This window comes from Sphaerodactylus townsendi, linkage group LG02 (genome assembly GCF_021028975.2).
Source record: "Sphaerodactylus townsendi isolate TG3544 linkage group LG02, MPM_Stown_v2.3, whole genome shotgun sequence".
In the NCBI taxonomy this organism is placed as follows: domain Eukaryota; kingdom Metazoa; phylum Chordata; class Lepidosauria; order Squamata; family Sphaerodactylidae; genus Sphaerodactylus; species Sphaerodactylus townsendi.
The window spans coordinates 76,235,039-76,257,240 of record NC_059426.1 but is presented as its reverse complement, the minus strand read 5'-3'; the positions used below and the strand labels follow the sequence as shown (position 1 = coordinate 76,257,240).

The window sequence follows — 22,202 nt, the reverse complement described above, 5'->3', positions numbered from 1 at the left end:
GAGGTGGTGATGGCCACTAACCTGGATAGCTTTAAAAAGGGCTTGGACAGATTTATGGAGGAGAAGTCGATCTGTGGCTACCAATCTTGATCCTCCTTGATCTGAGATTGCAAATGCCTCAGCAGACCAGGTGCTCGGGAGCAACAGCAGCAGAAGGCCATTGCTTTCACATCCTACATGTGAGCTCCCAAAGGCATCTGGTTGGCCACTGCGAGTAGCAGAGAGCTGGACTAGATGGACTCTGGTCTGATCCAGCAGGCTCTTTCTCATGTTCTTATGTTCTGTTTATCAAAACTGGGTGTCTCTTCTGTTAGCCTTTTATAGGAAAATGTGTGTGTTTCAAGGGTGCTTGTGTTTGCCTTTCAAATGTTAATAACAGTTTTGATTAGCAAAACCAAGAGGAGGCTGAAGGATTAAATAATGTCTCTCTTCCCCACACGGCCCTGAGGGAAATTCAGGCTTCATTAACCTTCAGTGGGCTTTTTATCAACAGCTATGTGTCCAATTTTCATCTTGACAATTTTTGCTTTTAGATTAAGTACATTTTTGTATAGTAACCAGGTTACCATAGTTGGGGCTGTTAGCACGGCTAGGGTAAAACTATTACCAGTCAGATGGGCTAGGAAACAGCAAGTATTCAAAGGGACCCTGTCTAAATTTAGCATTGGAACTGAGAATCTAGTGAACTTCCTCAGGTTCTTTCAGGCAATCTGAGATGGCATAGTTTCTTTGCTGCCAGGCAGGGGAGTTTCCCTGAATGGTGCTTAGAGACTGTGCAGTTTACTGGAAGCTCTAAGAATGCAAGTTTTAAGTGGCTGTATTTAGTGGCTGTGTTTCGTGTTCAGGAATTGATTAAAGAGAAGACACTCTTATCAAATTTTATGCAATTTGGTTAGCTGTTGGCTAAAGGTGTTATTTCACTGAAGATGTGCATTTTATTGGAAAAATTAAAATTTGTGAAAATTGAATGCAACACCGTTATTGTTGGTTTCTGTTTCAATAATCTGTCTGAATACTCTTTGGTCAGTGGTGTTTCTTTCTTTATGGCAACTTATGGCTTTGTTAGTACAGGAATTCAATTAACGTGTTTGCTGTTCAGAATTTTACTTAGCCAAACAGTGAACTGCTGTCACACAGTTGTCTTTGGAAGCATAAATTATACTCCAGGTTTCAGGATATTCAAATACAGTATTTATTGTTGACAGGAGCCCCGAGGCTAACACATTGAACAAGGGCATTAGCTATGAACTGTATAATAAAGTTAGCCTTAAAGTTCAGAACTGTTCATCTTGACTTGCATTGCTGTCACTTAGGATAAAACATTCTTCCTAAACTGTTTATTGTCTCTTTGGAGAAATCCCGGCTCTTGATTAAACATTGTACAAAGCATGGTTCAGGTTTTGTGCACAACCTGATAAATTTAATTCATTTGTTTTGGGAATTGAAGCTGCATTTTATATTGTACTATAGATTTTAAATTATTTTAGAGCAGTAATAGAAAAAAATATAAGGTGACAGTTTTCATGCCAGAGTGTCTTTTATTTCTGATCATGCTAAATAAATCGAATTTTTAACAAAATAAATGATCTGTGTTACTAACGCAGCCACCATTACTTTCTTCTGCTACTGACTGAATGCCCTTCCAAGTGATTTGTATGCTGCATAGTACATTAAATTTGCTACAGCAGATTCTATGTAAGAAGTAGTTCATTTCAAAAGCAAATCAACCAGAACTATCAGAGCAAGGTAATATATAGAACAGTCTTGGAAAAAATGAATAGTAATTGGTTATAGCTTGAGTACTTTTTCCTTTTTGATGGTTCACTAGAAAGGGGTTCAGGGGTTTTCTTTGCTCTGGGTAAGTTGAACTGTTATTGGAAGTCAGTGGAAAATTGATTTTTTTCACAACTGAAGTTTTTGGGCTGTTATCTCGTGGCTTTGTATATTGGCTTAAACATAGCTATGGTATACTAATCTTAAAACTAATTTTCTCTGAAATCCAGGCAAAAGGTTGTGGAAGGTAGTTTGACTCACCCGTTTGCACTGACATTGGCTGGGGATACCCTCTATTGGACAGATTGGCAGACTCGTTCTATTCATGCCTGCAACAAAAGGACTGGAGAAAAAAGAAGGGAAATACTGAGCTCACTCTACTCCCCAATGGACATCCAGGTTTTGAGTCCAGAGCGTCAACCATATTGTATGTTTGCTATATTTACTTCTAATTACTTTGCACTGTTTCGGAATATGGTGGCTTAAGGTTGGACTTTTGTAGAAAAATGATACCCATGAGCTTCAGAGATCAAGCACGTTCTATTGCACGAATTCAAAGACAAGTAAGCAGCCTATATGAGCCTTAGGCACCATGTCTCCAAGTCATGGGAAAGTTTGTTCAACTGCTTTGCTGCCATATATTTACAAAATATTAGTATTTTCATGGTCTGCAAGTTCTGATTGCTTGGCAGGAAGCAGAACTTCTCATGTACTCACCAGCCCACCCTCTTTTGTTTTCTTCAGTGTTCTCCTTGATCTCTGATCTGCTCAAACTCTCCTGTCTCAGTTGGATGATCTGCTGGGATGTCTCTGCAGGCAGAGGGGTATTATAGGTCATCTGACTGCCTGTTCCTTAGTTGATATGATATCTGTAGGTTTGGATGATAATAGGTAGTTTTGAAAGTAGAGAATTCTGAATATTTGGATATTTGAGTCACATTTGTCAAATTATTATTTGTTTTGATGCCTTTTGGCATCAAAACAAATAATAATTTGACAAATGTGACTCAAATATCCAAATATTCAGAATTCTCTACTTTTGATGGCATATTGATGGCCTTTTGATGGCATATTGGAGTAGATTGGTAGGGTGTTTTCATAGCCATAGATGAGATTGCCACTAGCTGCTTATGCCAAGAGAATAAAATCACCACTATCATCTAAAGAGATCCAACACAAAATCTGAAGACAATGCAATATATTTTGTTAGAAGTAACCAAACAACACAAAATTGTGTAAGCTTTTGAGTTATCTCTCTTCATTATCCTGGAATTTTTTAAAGGGTGAAGCACATCTTTTACGGTCACTTTTAAGTAAGGAGTACATCTTTAAGGACATTATTAAGTAATGTAAGTAATTTTATACAGGCAAATCTAAGGAATTGCTGATGCTTCACCTTTTGTTTTCTTTCCATAATGTTGTATATTTAAATATCAAAATTTCATGAGGATAGATCTTCCATCTCAGTTGAAGTTTGTGGAAAATGCTGGAGCAGGCATAGAGATGTATGTATTTCTTGAGGCTATGAGAAGAGGAAAGCTATAATTTTAATTTTTTTTCAGCAAAAAAAATCAGTTCTATTTATGCAGTGTAAAAGTATGAACCCAATAGTTTAGTTTCAACAAGTTACAAGTGTCCTCAAGACCAGAATAGGAGATCTGCAAACAACTGTATCCTGTACCACTTAAACACATCTCAGTTTTTGCCATTGTAGAAATCATCCTATCTCCTCAGTTGAATTGTACTTGCAGAAGAGGTTCACTCAAGCCCTGCCTCCCCAACCCCTGTTGCTATTTCTCCCTGTAGGCCTTCAGCACCAGAACTGATCTTTCCAGGGCTCAGAAGAGGCTTTGGAAAAAAAGAAAACTCCACGTTCTGTAAATGGATTGATAGATACAGGCCATTAGTTATAGGCAAAAGAAGTAGTCACAATTTTTTAAAAAATGAGAATTCCCTGAACATATATTGTACGTGTCTAGTTCACACAGCAATTATTATTATGCAACAAAAGTTCTTGTAAAATCTTTGCCTCACAAAACCTTGTCTGGAAAAGAATTTTACTTGTCCTCAAAACCAAAATATTTTGCAGGACTTCTTTTTTAGTTTTCTCCCAAATTTCTAAGTTTTCCAAGGGAAGACTGTGGAAATGTCTTGGGGATGGGTGATGGTTTCACACCATAATCCCCCCCCCCCCCCCCGCTCCACTTTCCCCCTAAGCCTTCATATCTCCAAACATGTAATGTGCCTCTGTATGTCATTTTCCATTATTTGTAGCCTGTATTCTTTGCTTTATTAATAAAATTGGAGCTTGTTGAGACTAAGTGATGGAAAAGTGCATAAGAAACTTCTGATTTATCCGAGGCACAAGTATTGACTTGCACTTCATAGAACCCTGATATAAAGTCTAGAATTTAACAAATCTGAAAGATTTGGTCTCTGTATGTGGTACTGGCTATACTTTGAAAAGGGAGGATAGGTTGACAGCAAACATACATGGAGTAAACATAGGAATTTGGTATCAGCTCAAACTGTAAAACAGGTGCAAGACTGTCAGTAGAAGTCACTGGATATATGTATTGCTATGGTTTGTCCTAGTGTTCCAGACAGGGTTGTGTGGTATTCTCTAAATTCTTAACATTTCTCTCAGCTGAGGGAATGTCCCACCCCTGGGTCACAGTATTTCTGGACAGTAGTGAGGAAAACATAGTGCACAGGGAAATGCTGTCTGCTAGAAATAGCTCAGATGCCACTGTCTCTTGACAGGGATTGGAGTTGGATTCCATTTCTCCCCAAGCTGTTCTTCTATATGGCTTTTCTGAATATAGCCATGTATAGGACAGTAATAATCTAGGGGGGTATAGACTAGAAACTTCTAATTTTATTTGGACCCCTGAATTATTAGCCTCTTGTTTCCTTTCCTCTTGTATTGCTGGATGTTTCATAACCCATCCAGATATTTCAGCTGTTTAAAAAAAATCTGAGAAAACTCTTCAGCTGTGAATGAGGCACAATGCTGTTTCCATGGAGTGTGCATTCATTACCAATAACTACATTCTGCAAATATAGGGTTAGATCCCATCAAGATTTCTGCAGGCACATGAGATGGAATTGATTTTTATTGATTTCTCCCAACTTTGGCAGCCCAAAACTTGCCCTGGAATGGTACTGTGGGAGTCAGTGAAAATCATCCTTTTCCTTGTGCGTGCAAAAATCTGGGCAAGATCCCTAGCCACTTAAGGAAATGTTTGACTTTGAAGAGTACCTCCTTTTGTCAGTCTGGTAAGGTTCCTGTCAGTATCCACAAATCTGCCCACCATATCTCAGGGGCCTTTAAAATAGTCAGAATTTGGGGCCTAAAATGTGAGACTCTTCAAAGAAGCTTGGGGGTCAAAGAGTTAATCTCACCCTCTAGAGTGAAACTTCCCCTGGGTATTTTTCAAGGTGTTTGTCCAAGATTGCACTGATGTTGCCCTGTGTTGCAGTTTGAGAAGTTTGAATATGGACTTAGCTTAACATTGCTTAGTCAGAATAGTTCAGACATCTTCCATTAAACCAAGAACTTTAGAGAAGAGGAACAGTGTGATCTGTAGTATGCTGTGCAGCCCACGTTTAAATTAATTGAGGTTTGCTCAGAAGTATCACTAAGATAATGATCCAAAGATATGCATGTTGTACATCCTTTTTTAAAAAAAAAAAACCTGGAGCTTCTTCAGAGGGCATTCTGCTAAACTGATTATTGAATAATTCATTGTAATAATAAAAGTGCATTAATTATTTTGAAGTAGTCAGAACAGGACACGTGGTGAAAAATGGCATCAGCTCATTTTCATGAGGTTGAACTTTCTCTGTATAAAATTGCTTTTCTCTTTCATTTCTTAAAAGTTCATACACCATGTGAAGATAACAATGGTGGCTGTTCCCACTTGTGCCTGTTGTCCCCAAGAGACCCCTTTTACAGCTGTAACTGTCCCACTGGAGTCCAACTGGAAGAAGATGGCAGGACTTGCAAAGCAGGTAAAAGTCGGATGGATTGTTTCTTGACAATATTCAAGAATAGTGTAAAATAGAGAATTTTGGAGTGTTCAGTTACTTCTTGTCTGTCAAAGGGTTTCAGCAATAGTTTCTGTGTATGCTCTTCTTGCCAGTTTCTTCTCTGTCTCCGTAGGCAAACTGCTGTCCAAATTGGAGGTGGGGGCAGAGGGCTTTGTGTATGTTTGTCTGTGAAATTGTTGTATTTTAGTTAATTTATTTGACAGGAGCTTGAAGCCTACAAATCTGTAGAAGATGTTTATTGATCACTATGCTATCGTAGCTTAAAGCATAGTAGGGGACAGATGTGAACGTCATAATACTCAGCATCATGAGAGCAAGAACTTGGTATCACTAAGATACGTGCATATAACTCCTGTCATTGCTTTTGTATTTCTGTCAGCTGTTTATAAAATGCATGTGGGTGTACTTCTCCCCATGAGGCAGAAGGACATATTGCTTGGGTGATTCCCACCCCTACCTTTAGAAAGGCGGGAACAAGTTTTCTTCCACTTCCTGTGATGGGAGTCACTCTCGCCAGTTCTTTTCCTGCCTTAGATGGGGAGGGCAGTGCGAGCATTAAGCTCTGTCTTTTCCAAGCCTTTTGTCTCATACCTTATTCTTGCCTTACTTCTATTCTAATTCTTATCTAAACTACTTTATCTTATCTAGCTTTCATTTTCCACCTGTCTGCATGTTTTAGGAGTCAAAAAGCACTCCTTGTGATCCAGGCTCCTGCACACCACATTTTTGTGCATTTTCCAGCACAATTATGGTGGGAAGGTATTCAGGAGATGGCTTCCTTTCTGAGGCTGAGCTCCAGATACCTCTTACTGTTGCTGCCCCATGTATTGGGCAGTGTGCCTATCCCTTCGTGGGACCCAGCAAACTGAACTACCCACAGGCAGAATAATAATAATAAGAAGAGTTTGGATTTATATCCCCCCTTTCTCTCCTGCAGGAGACTCAAAGGGGCTTACAATCTCCTTGCCCTTCCCCCCTCACAACAAACACCCTGTGAGGTGGGTGGGGCTGAGAGAGCTCAGAAGAGCTGTGACTAGCCCAAGGTCACCCAGCTGGCGTGTGTGGGAGTGTACAGGCTAATCTGAATTCCCCAGAAAAGCCTCCACAGCTCAGGCGGCAGAGCTGAGAATCAAACCCAGTTCCTCCAGATTAGATACATGAGCTCTTAACCTCCTACGCCACATGCTAAGAAAAAGTGGCGTCAATTTCTGAGCCTGGAGAAATGCGTGGCTGCCATCATGACCCCTCCTACCTCAGCAAATTCAACTGGCTGGACTGCATATTGCAACCACCACAGCCAATGGGGTCCTTTACCTTATCAAGGAATTAGCGAGTGAGGGTCTTCTTGTGAGTAGCCAGCAGAAGGCTAGCAATGAAACCCTTAATGAAGAGCTGATTGCCTTTATTAGGCAGACCCAGTGGTGTGATTCTAATGGTTTAACTACTGGTTTGCCACCCACCGCACCCCCCACCAGCCACTTACCTGGCTTCTGCGCCCCCCCTTTTTGATCTTGGGCTGGGGGAGGCGAGGGAAGGCAGTGGCTGAAGCTTGGCCCGCATGCCTTTAGGCCAGCCACCCAGACACCAAAGAGGCCAGGCTTCTTTTACTGGCTGGCCGCCAGAGTGTGCCGCATGTCCCAGTCTAGGGCAGGCCGTACTGTTGACCCAGGTGTGCAGCCCGATCTGCTGCCTACCAGCTCCCCGCAGAGGCCACGGTGACCTTCCTGGACTAGGGCAGCGATCAGGAGGTCTGAATGGCCTCCAACAAGGCTGTGGCTGCCAGAGGCCCCCGCGGGGAGCTTCCTGCCCTCCGATCAGGCTGCACGCCTTTGGGCTGGCAGTGCGGTCTTCGGGGGAGGCCTGCTTGTGCCCGGCTTCTGTGGGGCTCTGAAAGCCCCCTCGCTCTCCCTCCCCTGGGAGAGGGAAGGCCAGGGGTGTTAATTCCTCAGATCAGCTGGCCGCTTTCAGCAACCGGTTTGCCCAAACCAGTGCGAACCGGCTGAATTCCACCACTGGGCAGACTATGAGGAAAGAATTGACTTGTTTTTCTGAGGGGTATGACAGATTAGGCTCTTATGGGGTTAATTTGCAAAGGTGCAGTTAGCCAAAGCAAGAGCACCACAGTAACAACCAGAGCGCAACCTGATTGGCTGGGCTGTAATGGTATAGCTGGCAGCCACAGATAGGGTGTGCTGTCTGCTATAAAAGCAGGTAGAAGCCTGTCTGAAAGCAGTTTGGGGATTGAGAGTCTTGAAAGCAGACTGAGAGTTGGTGTAACACAAAGAGATTCCTGTCATTTCGTCAGAGTCAGTCTAGAGATCTTGTCTAGTGGCAGAGAGGCCAGAGAGATGGAGAGAAGGAGGCTAGGTGGCCAGATTCCTTTGAGTGATCTCAGAGATACTGAGAGGAAGAATCAGTTTATACCAGAGGCTAGAAGCCTAGTTGGTGGGAGACTAGAGGGAAACTTATTACATGGAGACCCTTCTAAGCTAGTGTGAAATCCCTTTGGAGATAAGGGTGGGGGTTTAAGGAGACTATCCAACCGGGATACTACAAGAAGTCTACCTTCACGTGCCCATATTACCATCACACAGAAAATACCTATGGTTCACAGCTCTGAGTGAACACTACCAATTCAGAGCATTTCCCTTTGGGTTGTCAACTGCCCCCAGATTTTTCTCAAAAATACTATTATCTCTGATAACAAGCGCTCAGAGAAAGGGACAGACATGTTCATCCATATCTCAGTGACCTCATAAGGTTAAGTTCGCAGGCCAAATCTATCAGTGATACTGCTACTACCATTCAATATCTTCAGGATCATAGATTCATCATGAATTTATCAAGAGTTCTCTTCCACCATCATAACTGCTGGAATACCTTGGGATATCATACACAATTCCCTATTTCTACCCACAACCAAAGCACAGAAACTAAAAGAGATGACATCACAGTCAGACCCTTTGGCTTGGCTTGGGTTGAGAAAGATATAACTGTTTAGAATGGCACCATAAATCACCAAAAAGAACTGGCTTTTGGTAACCGTTGGGGATGTTGAGGAAATATTTGGATTATTGTAAATAGTTTTAAACTTGTTAAAATAATTTAAAATTTTAAACTTGGAAAAATTATTGTGTGGTGGAATGTGTTTAAAACATTAACAGCCATCTCCTCTAAAACCAGTGATATATATCTTGGTATATACCAAGTCATTTCCCTTCTCTGCTGTGGGCATTCCCTTTCTCTTCTGTTCCCATGATCTTTGTTATGGGGCAGCTTTGTACTGGCATATACAGTGCTGCAAAGTGAACTTCTATCTAAAATCAAAGAGCAGTTTCATTTCCTTCTGCCTTATTTACATGTTTTCTGAGGTACTGAAAGAGCCTTCCCCCCCCCATCTTCCCGCCCTTAAAAACAACAACCCTGTCATTCACAGCTTTAGAAACATTTTACTGAATGCTCAGAACAAGCTTTTCAAAACATTGATGTTGACCTTGTGTTTTTGGCAATGGAAAACTGCCCCAATGGGCATTTTGGAACTTTGGCTAAGGAGCACAGAAATGAGTGACTGTTTATATGGCATTAGTACCTTTCTATTGTTTATCCAGACATTCTTTTAAGGGCTTTCTGTCAAAAAAGGAAAAAGTGGGATGGGAACAGGAAATCTGGTTTTGCATGAAAATGTGGCTTTTTGGTTCAGTTTTATGGATTATTTCTTTCCCAAGCTCTGCATCTTTTGTGGCTCACTGCCTTATGCCAACATCCACGTGCTTCAATTCTTGCTCTTATTAATTAACTCATTGGTGGCCAAAGGCTGACTTTAATTCAAGTAATGAATTATGTTTCTTGATTCAAGTAATGAAATATGTTTCTTGATACAAATTGAACTCTCATTGATATAGCTTGCAAAGATCAAGTTGGACTTCTCTCAAGAATCAAAGCTCCAGAACATATAGTTTGTACATAGCTGACCATTTGTTCAGTAGTCTTTGACTTTTTAGTAATCTTGATAGGTGTACTGTATTGTTTTCTTCCTTAAGAATTATATGGAACTCATTTTGTGACATTTTTCAGTAATGAACTATAAAACTGCTTTTTTTGTCTTTGCTGTGGTATGTTTAGGTATTTCAAGTCTTTTTTGCAATGTAATTAAGAATACAAACTATTTTCAGCAACTCACAACTGTTGAAAATATTAGCCAGCCCTCCACTGATTGTCTTGGAAGGGAGTGAGGGAGAAAATAGCTGTGTTGCGACTTCATCCAAGTAGTGTCTGTGAAACTGTAATGCTTGACCATAAGTTTTCCTACGAGCAAAATAGCAGTCATTTTCAGAGTGTAGTGAGGTGCAGTTTATTGTTTTCCATACAGAAGTCCAACAGACTTTCATTTGCTTGGCCAGTGGTGAAACCAGATCTCTATGCATGTGCTCTCTGCTCTCACAACGTGCTTGCTCTCATATTTGGAGACAATTCAGTATGTTTCAAGAGAGCCAGTCTGATTTTTTGAGAGGGAAAGGAAGGTGTTAGATTTTGTCTGAATGACTGTTCTCTTCCATCGTTAAAAAAAACTCATTAAGGAAGCTGGCTGTATTTGGGTTACAACTGAAATTGCTATTCATAGCCAATGCTTCTTTCTTCAGAACAGAATATGCATATTCAGTTATTTAATCAGACTATTAATAGAGCTACAAGGGTGTGTTTTTGCCAATTCAAAGTAATTTACCTCAGGGCAACTGTGAAACAATTGACAAGTGGCAGTATATCTTGGCATTTCATATGGGATTGGTCATGTAGTTAGCTGCTGTGAAATGAAATCTGCTGCAATTATCCTGTTACTTCCTCCTCTGTGCAAAGCTGGGTGTTAATGGCCAGTTAACATGAAACTTCATTGTGCTGAATGTTGTCATTGTTTGGAATGATAGCAAGAATATTAAGTAGCATGGTAACTCTTCTGTTGCACTTCTCAGAATCTGCAACAATGATCTCCCCCAGTGCCATGCCAGGGAATCCTGTAAGCTATTTTAATCTGTTTATGAAATTAACTTAATTTCTCCCTCCTCCTCTATGGGTGGCTTTTAGAAACCAGTTTCGGTTTAGTAAAAATGTGAGACATTTGTGTCCATTGCAGTGTAGCTTTATACTCAACACAATCATTTTAACCTATTTTATTTTCTAGATAGCTATATCACTAGTCAGCTAATGTGTTAAGACCTGCTAATCTTCTTCTACTCCCCAAGTCACTTCCAGCAAAATTGTAGTTATTAAAAATTGTGGTGATGGGGGTGGGGAAGGGCCTATATAGGACTCCACAATAGAGCATTGTTCTGTTCTGATTAGTAGGCAGACAAATGGGAAAGCAATAGCATGACATTTTATGGCATGGATTAGCAAAGGCAACCAGTGCTGTCTACATTTGTTTAGGTTGAGTGAATAAATTGGAGCATTTGTTACTGTATTATAGATGTCTTGTCACTTGTCAAATGTGAAGTGGGCCAAGGCTGAGGATGAAGAACAGCTCTTTTTGAGCTGGTGAGATGGGCTGCTTTGGTCCTGTCAGTTCTGATTGAAGTTAATTTTGCAAATAGATTGCAGCTGCTATTTTCAGAGTTTAACCATGAATTTTTAATAACAGTAGCACAAAACAATCTTGGGAAATGCTGCACCTACCATGGGCATTTAAAATTTAACCCTAATGGATTAAAGGGACTAGTACCTCAGCTACAAACCATCAGAGGCCTACATAAACCCCCTCTTCTCTGTTTTTTTCATGGCTTATTGTTAACTACAAAATGAGAATATAGAGCTTAGGGACAGAGGATAAATGGACCACTTGTGTTTTGTGGGTTCATTTTTCTTTCAAATTTGGTTACAGTTTAGCAAGTATTGTTGAAGGCTTTCACGGCTGGATTCAACTGGTTCTGGTGGGTTTTCCAGGCTGTGTGGCCGTGGTCTGGTGGATTTTGTTCCTAACATTTCGCCTGCACCCTGGGACATGGACAATATACCACACTAAACTTTCCCTTCTCACTTAGACACAGTGTGAAACAGACTTTTCTCTGTGATACCCTCTGAAGATGCCAGCCACAGATGCAGGCGAAACGTTAGGAACAAAATCCACCAGACCATGGCCACACAGCCCGGAAAACCCACCAGAACCAGTTTAGCAAGTGTTCCTAAATGGAATTCATTACAACATATTGGCTTGTTTGGAGGTTAGACCTTCTATTTGACAAAACTGAACTTTTAAGACAAGGAAAAGAAGAAGAAAAGTTAGATGTGGGATGGAGGGTGGTGAAGGATATATTTTATAAAACATTTCTAGACCAGCTCTGCATGGAAAACATAAATGGATCCCAGGTTTCTTGCCCTCCCATTTTACTCATAAGGGATTGATGCCATTTTTTTTCTTGCTAAATTACCAAGTCATATGATTTTACATATACATTCCTTTCCCTGTTTTTTCTGGCAAATGGTTGATGAGAGAAACTTTCAAAACCAAGCACACTGCTTTGGATTCCCTCTTTGGCTAAGGAAAGAATTTTCCAGCACCAATTGGCTCATGGTCTTGGAGTCTTCGGAGGATTTGTCCTTCCATGTGAGGAACTTAGAGCTGCCTTACTTGAACCATCTGGATGCGATATGAGCTAATATTTTAAGGGCTTTTAAAATATGTAGTCAGGTTTACTTGGTGCTGGGTTAGATGGCCTTCGTGTGTCTTTAGCTCTGCAACTAGATACAGGAAAATTCTTGAGTGCCTAAGAATTTTAATTTAATTGTTTTCTTACCAGTATTGCATCCAATTGTGTTTGTGATCTGGAAATGGCATTGCAGCTGTGCATTTGATCAGTATATTACTTTGTTCGTGTGAAAAAAGTTCCACAGTTATGTAAACAGCAATTTCCCTGAATTACATGAATTCTGAAATTCATTTTACTCAGCCCCCATGTGAAAAGGAGTATAGATATGTGATACTTTAGAAATAGAAGGTGTTATAGTTTGGGATCCAGCAACGGGTCAGTTATAGAAGGCAGGGAAATAAACCCTGGTAAATAAATTGGGGTAGAGGTCCATGTTTCCTGGAGAAATATGATGTTAAAACCGGACAAATAATTATAAAAATCAGCATCAGTGATCTTATTGTGCCACCTTGCTCTATTCCAGGAGATAATTTTTTTAAAAGGGGATAAAAGGGCTGGACAGGCGGATAGTCAATCTAATTCAACAACTTGGTCAAGGGAGCCACTTATGTCAGGAAAGACACAACCATTGGACCCAGTAGCATGGTGAATTCCTAGTCTGTAAGAAGAAGGGAAGGCAATAGAGTAGTACTAAAATACTTGTATATATTATTTCAGATATAATCTAAATGGCAATACATGTTTGGAATTCATATGTGAAAAATGTGTGGGGCTCATGACAAATTCTTCAGTTTCAGTTCTGTTTGCATTTCATAAGAAATTTGGAAACTGCATTCTTGATGAAGAAAGCAGTCACCTCTTCTTGTAATACAATTTGTGCAGTGTTTGTTCCTTTGCCCCACTGTTGCTGGATGTAGTGCGAGTCCAGCCTTTGCTGCTTTAGAGAATTGAACTCAGAACAACAGCAGCTAGACCCAGCTGTTTGAGTTCATGGTGAGTCAGGCCCCAAATGTGCTTTTCTTGTTGCCATAGTTTGAAAAATAGTGCCCCTATAATGCTGTCTTTCTGCTTTGTAATTTGTGTTTAATGTATTTCAGAAATAAGTTTATTTTCAATGTTTCTCGGATAAATTGTTTTTAAAAAATATTTGAATTAGAGACATGTTTTGTCCAACTCTGTAGATCACTAGCACAGAAGATTAGAAGGGAGTTAGGAGCTAGAACAAAAGTACATTTCTGAATAAAATTTATTTATTTTGTTCAATGTATTTTGTTCAATTTGTTCAATTAATAAATTTCTCATGTTGCATCTCTGGTCCCCAGAAAAAAATGGGCAACTAGTGCCCTCTTTCAATTTTAGCAGTTTCTGCTGAGGCAAGAGTAAACCTTAATTATGCTGGCATCCTACAAGATCTTGCTAAAGAGGTGAGGCTTCCATTTAAAAAAAACAATTTTTCCAACACTACCATGCTAATTTGGGCCTATTGATTTGTGGCTACTGCACCAGTTCTTGCAGATGTTTTCTTAGCCCTAAGTTGCTGTGCTGTTAACTAAAATGAACAGATTAATCCTTCAAGTTTGTAGCTTTTACAGATTTTAAATAATATCTAAAAACTTTTGTAAGATTGTACGGTGGTGCTCATAATTGAATGTAGTCTTGGAAATTACAGTTATGTTTACATCAGCAACTTCCCCCAAAACTGTCAACCTATTTCAGATTCTCCTTTTTAAAGGGATTCTCACGTTACTGTACTTTGTGGAGCTTCCAAAGGATAGTTCTGGTGTTTTTGAATATGCACTGTTGCATATTCAACAGTGCCAAGTAATATGCAGATCTACTGATTACTTAAGAAAATATCCATCTTTCTAGTCAGGTTGCTAAGTTTTGTGCAATAATTTACAAGGAGTTTCAAACCCCCATTGAGCTGCCTAATTTGGATGTAAACACCTATATCAGGGGTAAGGAACCTTTAACACTCAAAGAGCCATTTGGACCCGTTTTCCACGGGAAAAGAAAACACTTGGAGCCGCAAATAATTTTTGACATTTAAAATAAAGATAACACTATATATATAGGGTTTTTTTTACCTTTTACTCCGCTCATTCTGAGAAGCGCATGGATGCGCCCACCCTGCTGCCTGCTCGGCCTCGCCGGCTGCCGGGAAAGCGCCCGCCCCGCTCCAACGGGGCGGGCGAGAGGGGAAGCCCGCGGCGTGGCCCAGCTGACCGCAGGCAGTTGGTGTGCCCGCCCTGCCCTCAGGGCGGGCAAGGATGGGGCTGGTGGCTCGGCTCGTGGAGCCACAGTGCAAGGGCAGAAGAGCCGCATGCGGCTCTCGAGCCGCAGGTTCCCTACCCCTGACCTATATAAATGTTAAATTATTTACTTATTTGTCAAGAATATTTTACATTTTTAAACCCACAATGTAAGTTGTAATATGTTGCCTAATCTTGATTTCTGTCAGGTATTTTAAGATTGTGGTGAATTTTAATGATTGTACAGTTGGTCTTGTGTTTGTATTTGGCTAGATGCTATACTACATATGTTAAACTAAACTACTGATTACTCCCTCTGTCCAGAATGTATAACCTGAATTTCATGGAGCTGAAGTTCAGTGCCTTGGTAGAAAACAGAATCTTCATAACTGTACAAATTGTGTGGTGATTGTAAATGGCTAAAAAAGGCAGTTGAATGGAGGTGTGTGTGTAATTTTGAAGAGAAGTGATATGAAGAGGCTTCTGTTAGGAAAAAGAGAGAGAGAGAGAGAGAGAGAGAGAGAGAGAGAGAATATGATAGAATTACATTGACATCAAGTCTTGTGTAGCAATCCCTACTAAAGTGCTGAAGCTTGCTGGATAGCTTGGTAGCTCTCTTTAGTCTGAATGGCATCAGAGCTTTTTGTGAGTAGTGAAATAACCCTCCCTCTGAGCTCCTTGCAGAATAGGTGTATGTGAATGAATGTATTTGATGCTTGTGTGCAAACCAGCTAAAATGCAGCAGTGAAGCATAATAGTGGCATTGCTCATGGGGAAATGTACCAATGCTTATAGAACATAGTATACAGCCAAGTGTCTGAGAGAGCCAATTACCTTACTAATAAAAATATTCTATGAAGGGTTCTGTAGCAGTATAGACTTGCTTGATAGCAAGTTCCTCAGATCCCTCATTGTACGCTGCTTTTCTTAATACACATTTCTGACTGATTTTTGAGTGTCACTGGTCATGAGTTTGTGGAGAATACCATAATAGATCCATTCTTTGAGGTCTCATATGTTTTCAGTGAAGGGAGAGTAATATCACTCTAGATGCATGTAGATTTTCAGATATTAAGATCTTTCTTGAAGTCCCATTCAGCCACATAACCTCAATATGATCTGTTCCAGTGTCAGTCTAGTACAAGTTTCTAGCCACCTAGTCCACTGCTATTCCATTTGGGTGATTTCACTGGTGTAATGCCCATTGGGCAAGGTGGGCAGCTGCCCAGGGCATCACCTTATGGGGGGGCATCAAAATGCTGGGTTTGTTTTTGGGTATTTTAGTGGTTTTCCATTTTTGGCCTGCAGGGGGCGCAGTTTTTAGGCTAGCGGCCCCACAATCTCAGCGTATCATCAGGAGACTGTTCTTATGCTATCCCCCAGGTTTGGTGAGGTTTGGTTCAAGGAGTCCAAAGTTATGGACTCCCAAAGGGGGTGCCCCATCCCCCATTGTTTCCAATGGGAGCTAATAGGAGATGGGGGCTACAGTTTTGAGGGTCCATAACTTTGGCCCCCCTGAACCAAACTGCACCAAACCTGGGGGGTATCATCAGGGCAGTCTCCTGATGAGACCCTGAAAGTTTTGAGACTGTGCCTTCAGAAATGTCCCCACCCCCAGCCTGCAACCCCCATGGACAGCAATACAGAAAACTCAATGCAGAACAAAGATTCTTGGGCGAATTTCTGGGATGTTCCTGTAGGGGGCACATTTTTGGATGTATCGGCACCAAAATTTTAGGGTATCATCTGGAAACTGTCCTTATGGTACCCCCAAAGTTTGGTGCAGTTTGGTTTAGGGGGTCCAAAGTTATGGACCCTCAAAGGGGGTACCCCATCCCCCATTCCTTGCTAAGGAGATGAGGGCTACCCTTTGAGGGTCCATAACTTTGGATCCCCTGAACCAAACTGCACCAAACTTGGGGGGTGCCATCATCTCCAGATGATACCCTGAAATTTTGGTGCCGATACATCCAAAAATGCACCCCCTGCAGGAACATCCTAGAAATTCGCCCAAGAATCTTTGTTCTGCATTGAGTTTTCTGTATTGCTGTCAATGGGGGTTGCAGGCTGTGGGGGGGGGGCATTTCTGAAGGCACAGTCTCAAAACTTTCAGGGTCTCATCAGGAGACTTCCCTAATGATACCCCCAAGTTTGGTGCAGTTTGGTTCAGGGGAGCCAAAGTTATGGACCCTCAAAACTGTAGCCCCCATCTCCTATTAGCTCCCATTGGAAACAATGGGGGATAGGGGCACCCCCTTTGGGCTCCCATAACTTTGGACTCCCTGAACCAAACCTCACCAAACTTGGGGGGTAGCATAAGGACAGTCTCCTGTGGGATGCCGCCACTTTCCCCATTGCTTACACTCACCTTCCTGTCCAGTGTCGCTCTGGAGGGCTGCAGCGACCTGCCCATGCTGCCCTCCAACCCCTGGAGGTTGGAGGGCAGCGTGGGCAGGTCCCTGCAGCCCTCCAGAGTGACACTGGACAGGAAGGTGAGTGGAGGGGGCCGACCCAGAGGTGGAGCTGCGTTTCCGCCACCGTGTGGAAACAGCCAGAGTTAGTTGTGCCGGTGCATTGGAAGTCTCAGGTTTTTGGAGGCGTTCACTGTCCTTGTTGCCGTGTCATCTATGTTCCTTTAATCTGCCGGGAATGTGCTCCTTTTGTCCTGTGATGGTGGGCTGCATCCAAAACATCCTGTTTCCACATGTGCACTTTTTTGCTAATTTGTGTATGATATTTTATAACCTAATGTATAGCTGCAGATGACTTTGTTAAACTGACAGCTCACCCTCTGAGATCAAGGAATGTCATCTAAAAACTAGTTCGGAGCTGTTTCTAATTTAATTATTTTATTTTTCTTTCAGTGTCTGGGCACTCCTAACTGAAGGAGCCAACTGAAAAACTGTGTGTGTGTGTATGCGTGAACTTTGTGGTGGGGGTTTGTGTGTTCATGTAACTTGAGCCCTTCGGGGATAGGCGGCCTATAAGTTTAATAAAATAAAATAAAATAAATAAATAATAGTTTGGCCTGCATTTTTTATTTAAAAAATATTTTTGAAAGTGCTCTCAATAATTAAAGAACCAAAGTATTTATATATCTGCCATTTAAAAGAGCTTTAAACTTACACTTCGTATCATTTACTGGGAAGGTGTCCTGCATACAGAAACCATAGCCAGTCCTGCCTGTTCAGAAAACTACATTTGGCCAAAAGGGCACATTTAAAAGACAGTCAAGTTTAGATATTTTCTCCTGATTTATTTTTGTATTCTAGCGAATGAAGTCATGTTCTTTTACATTTTGTATAAATCTTCTTAATTGCATGTTTTTACTTGTAATGTGTAACATAACTAAAGCTAAGTGATTAGAATTTTATTTTGCAAGTCTGGATAAAAGAATTCTATCCTTTTGATGGCCACTCCACTCTGGTTCTCAAGGAAAAATGTTTTTTAGGTTTACTAGCTACACTTTTGTCGCTTATGTGGCAAATCCATGTCAGATTTTAAAGTTCAGCTTCACTGTGATAAAATGTCATGTGTGAAGTTGTGCATACCTCTGATTGTAACTCTTAAATATTTCAGACAGATACTCTGTTTAACAGGATGCCGTCTAAAATGCATATATTTGAAAATATGTTATTGCACACATACAAAATAAATATCCATATTAAGCTAGCTAAGAAACTCTCACCTGGCAGTGTCTGTTTTTATTTTGCCAACATCTAACATGGCATCCCATTCCCACATGCACACTAGGTGAGTACCAGGAAAGGTTGCAGTAGCCACCACTGCTCTTGTGAGTGCTGCACTGGAGACCTTTGATTTAGCTGAACAAACTTTCAGCACATTTCTCAGCTTAGGCATTGTTTTCCATTGTTACTAAGTATGCCCCAGACTTATGTTGGTTAAAGTGCTAATAATTATGGGCAATTCTTTTTTCCAGGTGCTGAAGAAGTGCTTTTGCTTGCCAGAAGAACAGATTTACGAAGGATTTCATTGGACATGCCAGACTTTACTGATATCATTCTGCAGATTGACAATATTAGGCATGCTATTGCAATAGACTATGATCCTGTTGAAGGTTATATATACTGGACTGATGATGATGTCAGAGCTATTCGTCGGGCTTTCCTTGATGGATCTGGAGCCCAAACACTTGTCACAACTGAAGTAAATCACCCTGATGGAATAGCCGTGGACTGGGTGGCTAGAAACTTGTACTGGACTGATACTGGAACAGATCGCATTGAGGTTACACGGCTGAATGGGACTTCAAGAAAGATCTTAATATCTGAAAATCTAGATGAACCAAGAGCAATAGTACTTAATCCAGTGATGGGGTGAGTCTTGCTCACCTTTATTGAATGTTACAGAAATGAAGTGATAATCTTTCCTTTCCTTTTAAGCTACAAAATGAGATATTTACATATAGGTACTAAGATTTTTCTCTAGTCTTATGTCATCTTGCTGCTGCTTGGTTTCTATGTTGAAATCATTTCATGTTTTCAGTCTGTATTTAATGTTACTGTTTAATGTATTTGAGGCAGCAAAGCAATGAAAACTGCCACTTTCTATTATTGAAAGTGACAAATATGATGCTGTTATTTCTGTATTGGATCTCTTGCATGCTGTGGGTACACTGAAAAAAATGCTTTGATACCAGTTTAATAGGAGCAAGTTTCTCACTGGTAAGTTGACTTGCAAATGAAATAATACATTTCAATATAATTTTTGTGTGTACAGATGCATATGTAAGTAGCTTTTTCTGTTCCCAACAGCTACATGTATTGGACAGACTGGGGAGAAAATCCAAAGATTGAATGTGCTTATCTGGATGGCTCTGAGAGGAAGGTCTTGGTGAACACTTCTCTGGGGTGGCCTAATGGTTTGGCACTGGATCTTGAAGAAAACAAACTATATTGGGGAGATGCAAAAACTGACAAAATTGAGGTAAAAAGAAAATGTATATGTTCTGGGAAGCTGTGGGAAGAACTCTCTGTCAGTTTAAGAGTTGAGTATTACTCATTGGCTTGAGGATGTATCTCTTCATTTTGTTGCTTAGCAGTTTTATATGTAGACCTTGAATAGTTTCTGAACTGATTGAAATAATAAGCATTACAGGGACTGGAGTGGGGTGGGGGAGAGGGGTGAAACTGAGATTATTGGCTGTATTATACTTGTTTAACTCATCTTAACAAGGCCACAGATAAGAAATTGGACAATGATTGAAGTTAAACTATTTGAAAACTGAGTTTATTTAATTGTATTTTGATTTGTCCATAATCCATAACTAGATGCTTTGAAACTGGGGAGAAGATTTTTTTTCAAAAAAAACATACTATTCTCTTGGAGATGGAAGACATCTTGATGGGTATTTCATACCTGTTCTCTGGGAGGCAGGAACTACTTTTTTCTAACTTCCTGTCTTGCCAGTGGAGTCTATTTTAGCCAGTATTTTTCCTGCCTCGTATGGGAGTACATGGACATTTAGCGGCTCCTTAGCTAGGATACTTTAGAGTGGTGTTAGAGTGTCTTTGTCTAGTATTTTTTGTGTCCTCTCTCTGGACTTTTTGGTGTGTCGCCCTGCCCTTAGTACTACGCTGAGGGGAGAGGGTATAGGGAAGGTTGGAGTTCTTTTTTTGGGCACCTTTTTTACTCCAAGAAGAAGACAAGATGGCCGCCTCTTTTTCCCCTTCAAGAGAAAGCTTCATTAGGAGTGCTGCTGAAGCCACCCTGGCAGTCACCACCCGTAAATGACTATCCCCCTCAGGAAGCCCCATGGCTGACTGAGAGGAGGGCAACGATTCCCGCCCAGGAGGCCGCTTGGCCGACCAAGGGCAAGGCTACTGTGGCCCAGGAGGCTGGATGGCCAACCGAGGGCAGAGCTACCTGACCAGCTGAGGGCAGAGCAACCTGGCCCTTTCCAACCAAGGGCAGGGCAACCAGGTACCAGCTGACTGAGGCCAGAGCAACCAAACCTCAGGAAGCCGGCGGCCCGATTGTGGCCAGAGCGACTCGGCTTTGGCAAAAAAGACAAAGCATGAGGCGGAGAAGCACCGCAAGGGCATGCCAGAGTCAAGCGCCAATGGTGGACAGGCCACGGCGACGGCAGCTTCCCCACAACCCAAATGACAATCAGAGTGCCAAGAACAGGCAAGATCCACTCAGGGCTGGGGGGAAGCAGGCAGGAACCCGACGTGAAGGTTGCCCAGGGCTCCACTGTGAGGAGGTTGCCCAAGCCTCCACTGAGGTTGCCCAGGCCTCCGCTGGGATTTCTAGCTAGAGATGGGAAGGTTTTTCCTCTAATGACTTAGTGGCCTTGCTGGTTAGGACAGTGAAAAAGGCAGCCGAGTCCTCTAACAGGGCAACTGTCCCTAGCAGTGCCTCCAGGAGAATCTCTCCCTCCCCTACCAGATCAAGGTCCAGGTCATCCTCTGTGAGTAACTCAGAAGAGAGGAGACCTTCTCACAGAAATCCAGTAACCTTCTCAGAGGAAGAACAGTGGAGTGAAGGGGAGGGAGGAGATTGGTCTAACCGGATCTCTGACTCAGAGGAGAATCCCATGATTCATCTGATCAGGTATCAGGCTTCTTCAAACTAGATGACCTGCCCTTGCTTATCAGCAAGGCCATAGCTGCACTAGATCTCCAGGACCCAGAGGATGCTCTGGACCCCTCTGGAGAGTCCATAGAGACACGCAAGCCTATTAAGGGAAGACCTAAAGGGAGCAAACAATACTTCACTAACCCAAACTGAATGTTTTCCAGGCCCAGAACTCTTTGAAACTAGGATTAAGAAGGATTGGACTAATCCAGCCAGCCGTAACCAAGAGATTATACCTGGTACCAGAGTACTTTAATCAAATGCTAAGTGTACCATTAGTGAATGCCCCCGTGGCAGGACTTCAGTCCAGAGGACTGGTTTCCTGGGATGGGGAAGAAACCAAAAGACCCACTTGACAAAAGGTATGATGTGGCGCTGAGGAGGACACATGAGTGGCTGGCAACGTCCATCAAGGCACTTGTCAGGGCATCCATAGTGCGGATCAAGCGCCTCCTGGACGTGATTCCACCTGAGTATATAGGTATTAGAGAGGGCTTGGGAAGAGTCTTCCTAGCAAACTCCTTTTTGGCTGACTTCATGCTAGATGCAATCTCTCTCTCTGCACGCTCCATGGCATATGCCGTGGTAGCAAGAAGAAACGCTTGGCTGAAAGAATGGCAAGCAGACCCTCATCCGAAGGTCGTTTTCACAGGGTATTCTTTCCACGGTGACAAGTTATTTGGTCAGGAGCTAGTCCAAATCTTGGTGGAGAATCGTGATAAGAAGTTTCTATCCAAGTTTGTAGGAGCCAATTCTCCCCAGTCCTTTCACACGTCATCCTTTCGGACCCAGAGGACCCTTCCCAGATTCTCCAGAGATGGCAGACAACCAACATGGCAGCCACAACATTCCTTTTGTGGCAGAGGATCCTTTTGCCCCTTCAACA

At 41.8% G+C, this 22,202-nt stretch overlaps 1 protein-coding gene across 2 annotated transcripts in view; it reads left to right on the top strand.

The window, feature by feature from the left end:
* The window catches only part of LRP5 (LDL receptor related protein 5), a 164,789-nt gene that overhangs the window by 80,177 nt on the left and 62,410 nt on the right, over positions 1-22,202 (top strand). For both annotated transcript variants that reach the window (XM_048484227.1, XM_048484226.1), the window contains exons 4-7: positions 2,004-2,200; positions 5,656-5,787; positions 18,657-19,053; positions 19,492-19,663. In XM_048484227.1, the coding sequence (XP_048340184.1) occupies positions 2,004-2,200; positions 5,656-5,787; positions 18,657-19,053; positions 19,492-19,663 (898 nt within the window). The remainder of the gene's footprint in view (positions 1-2,003; positions 2,201-5,655; positions 5,788-18,656; positions 19,054-19,491; positions 19,664-22,202) is intronic.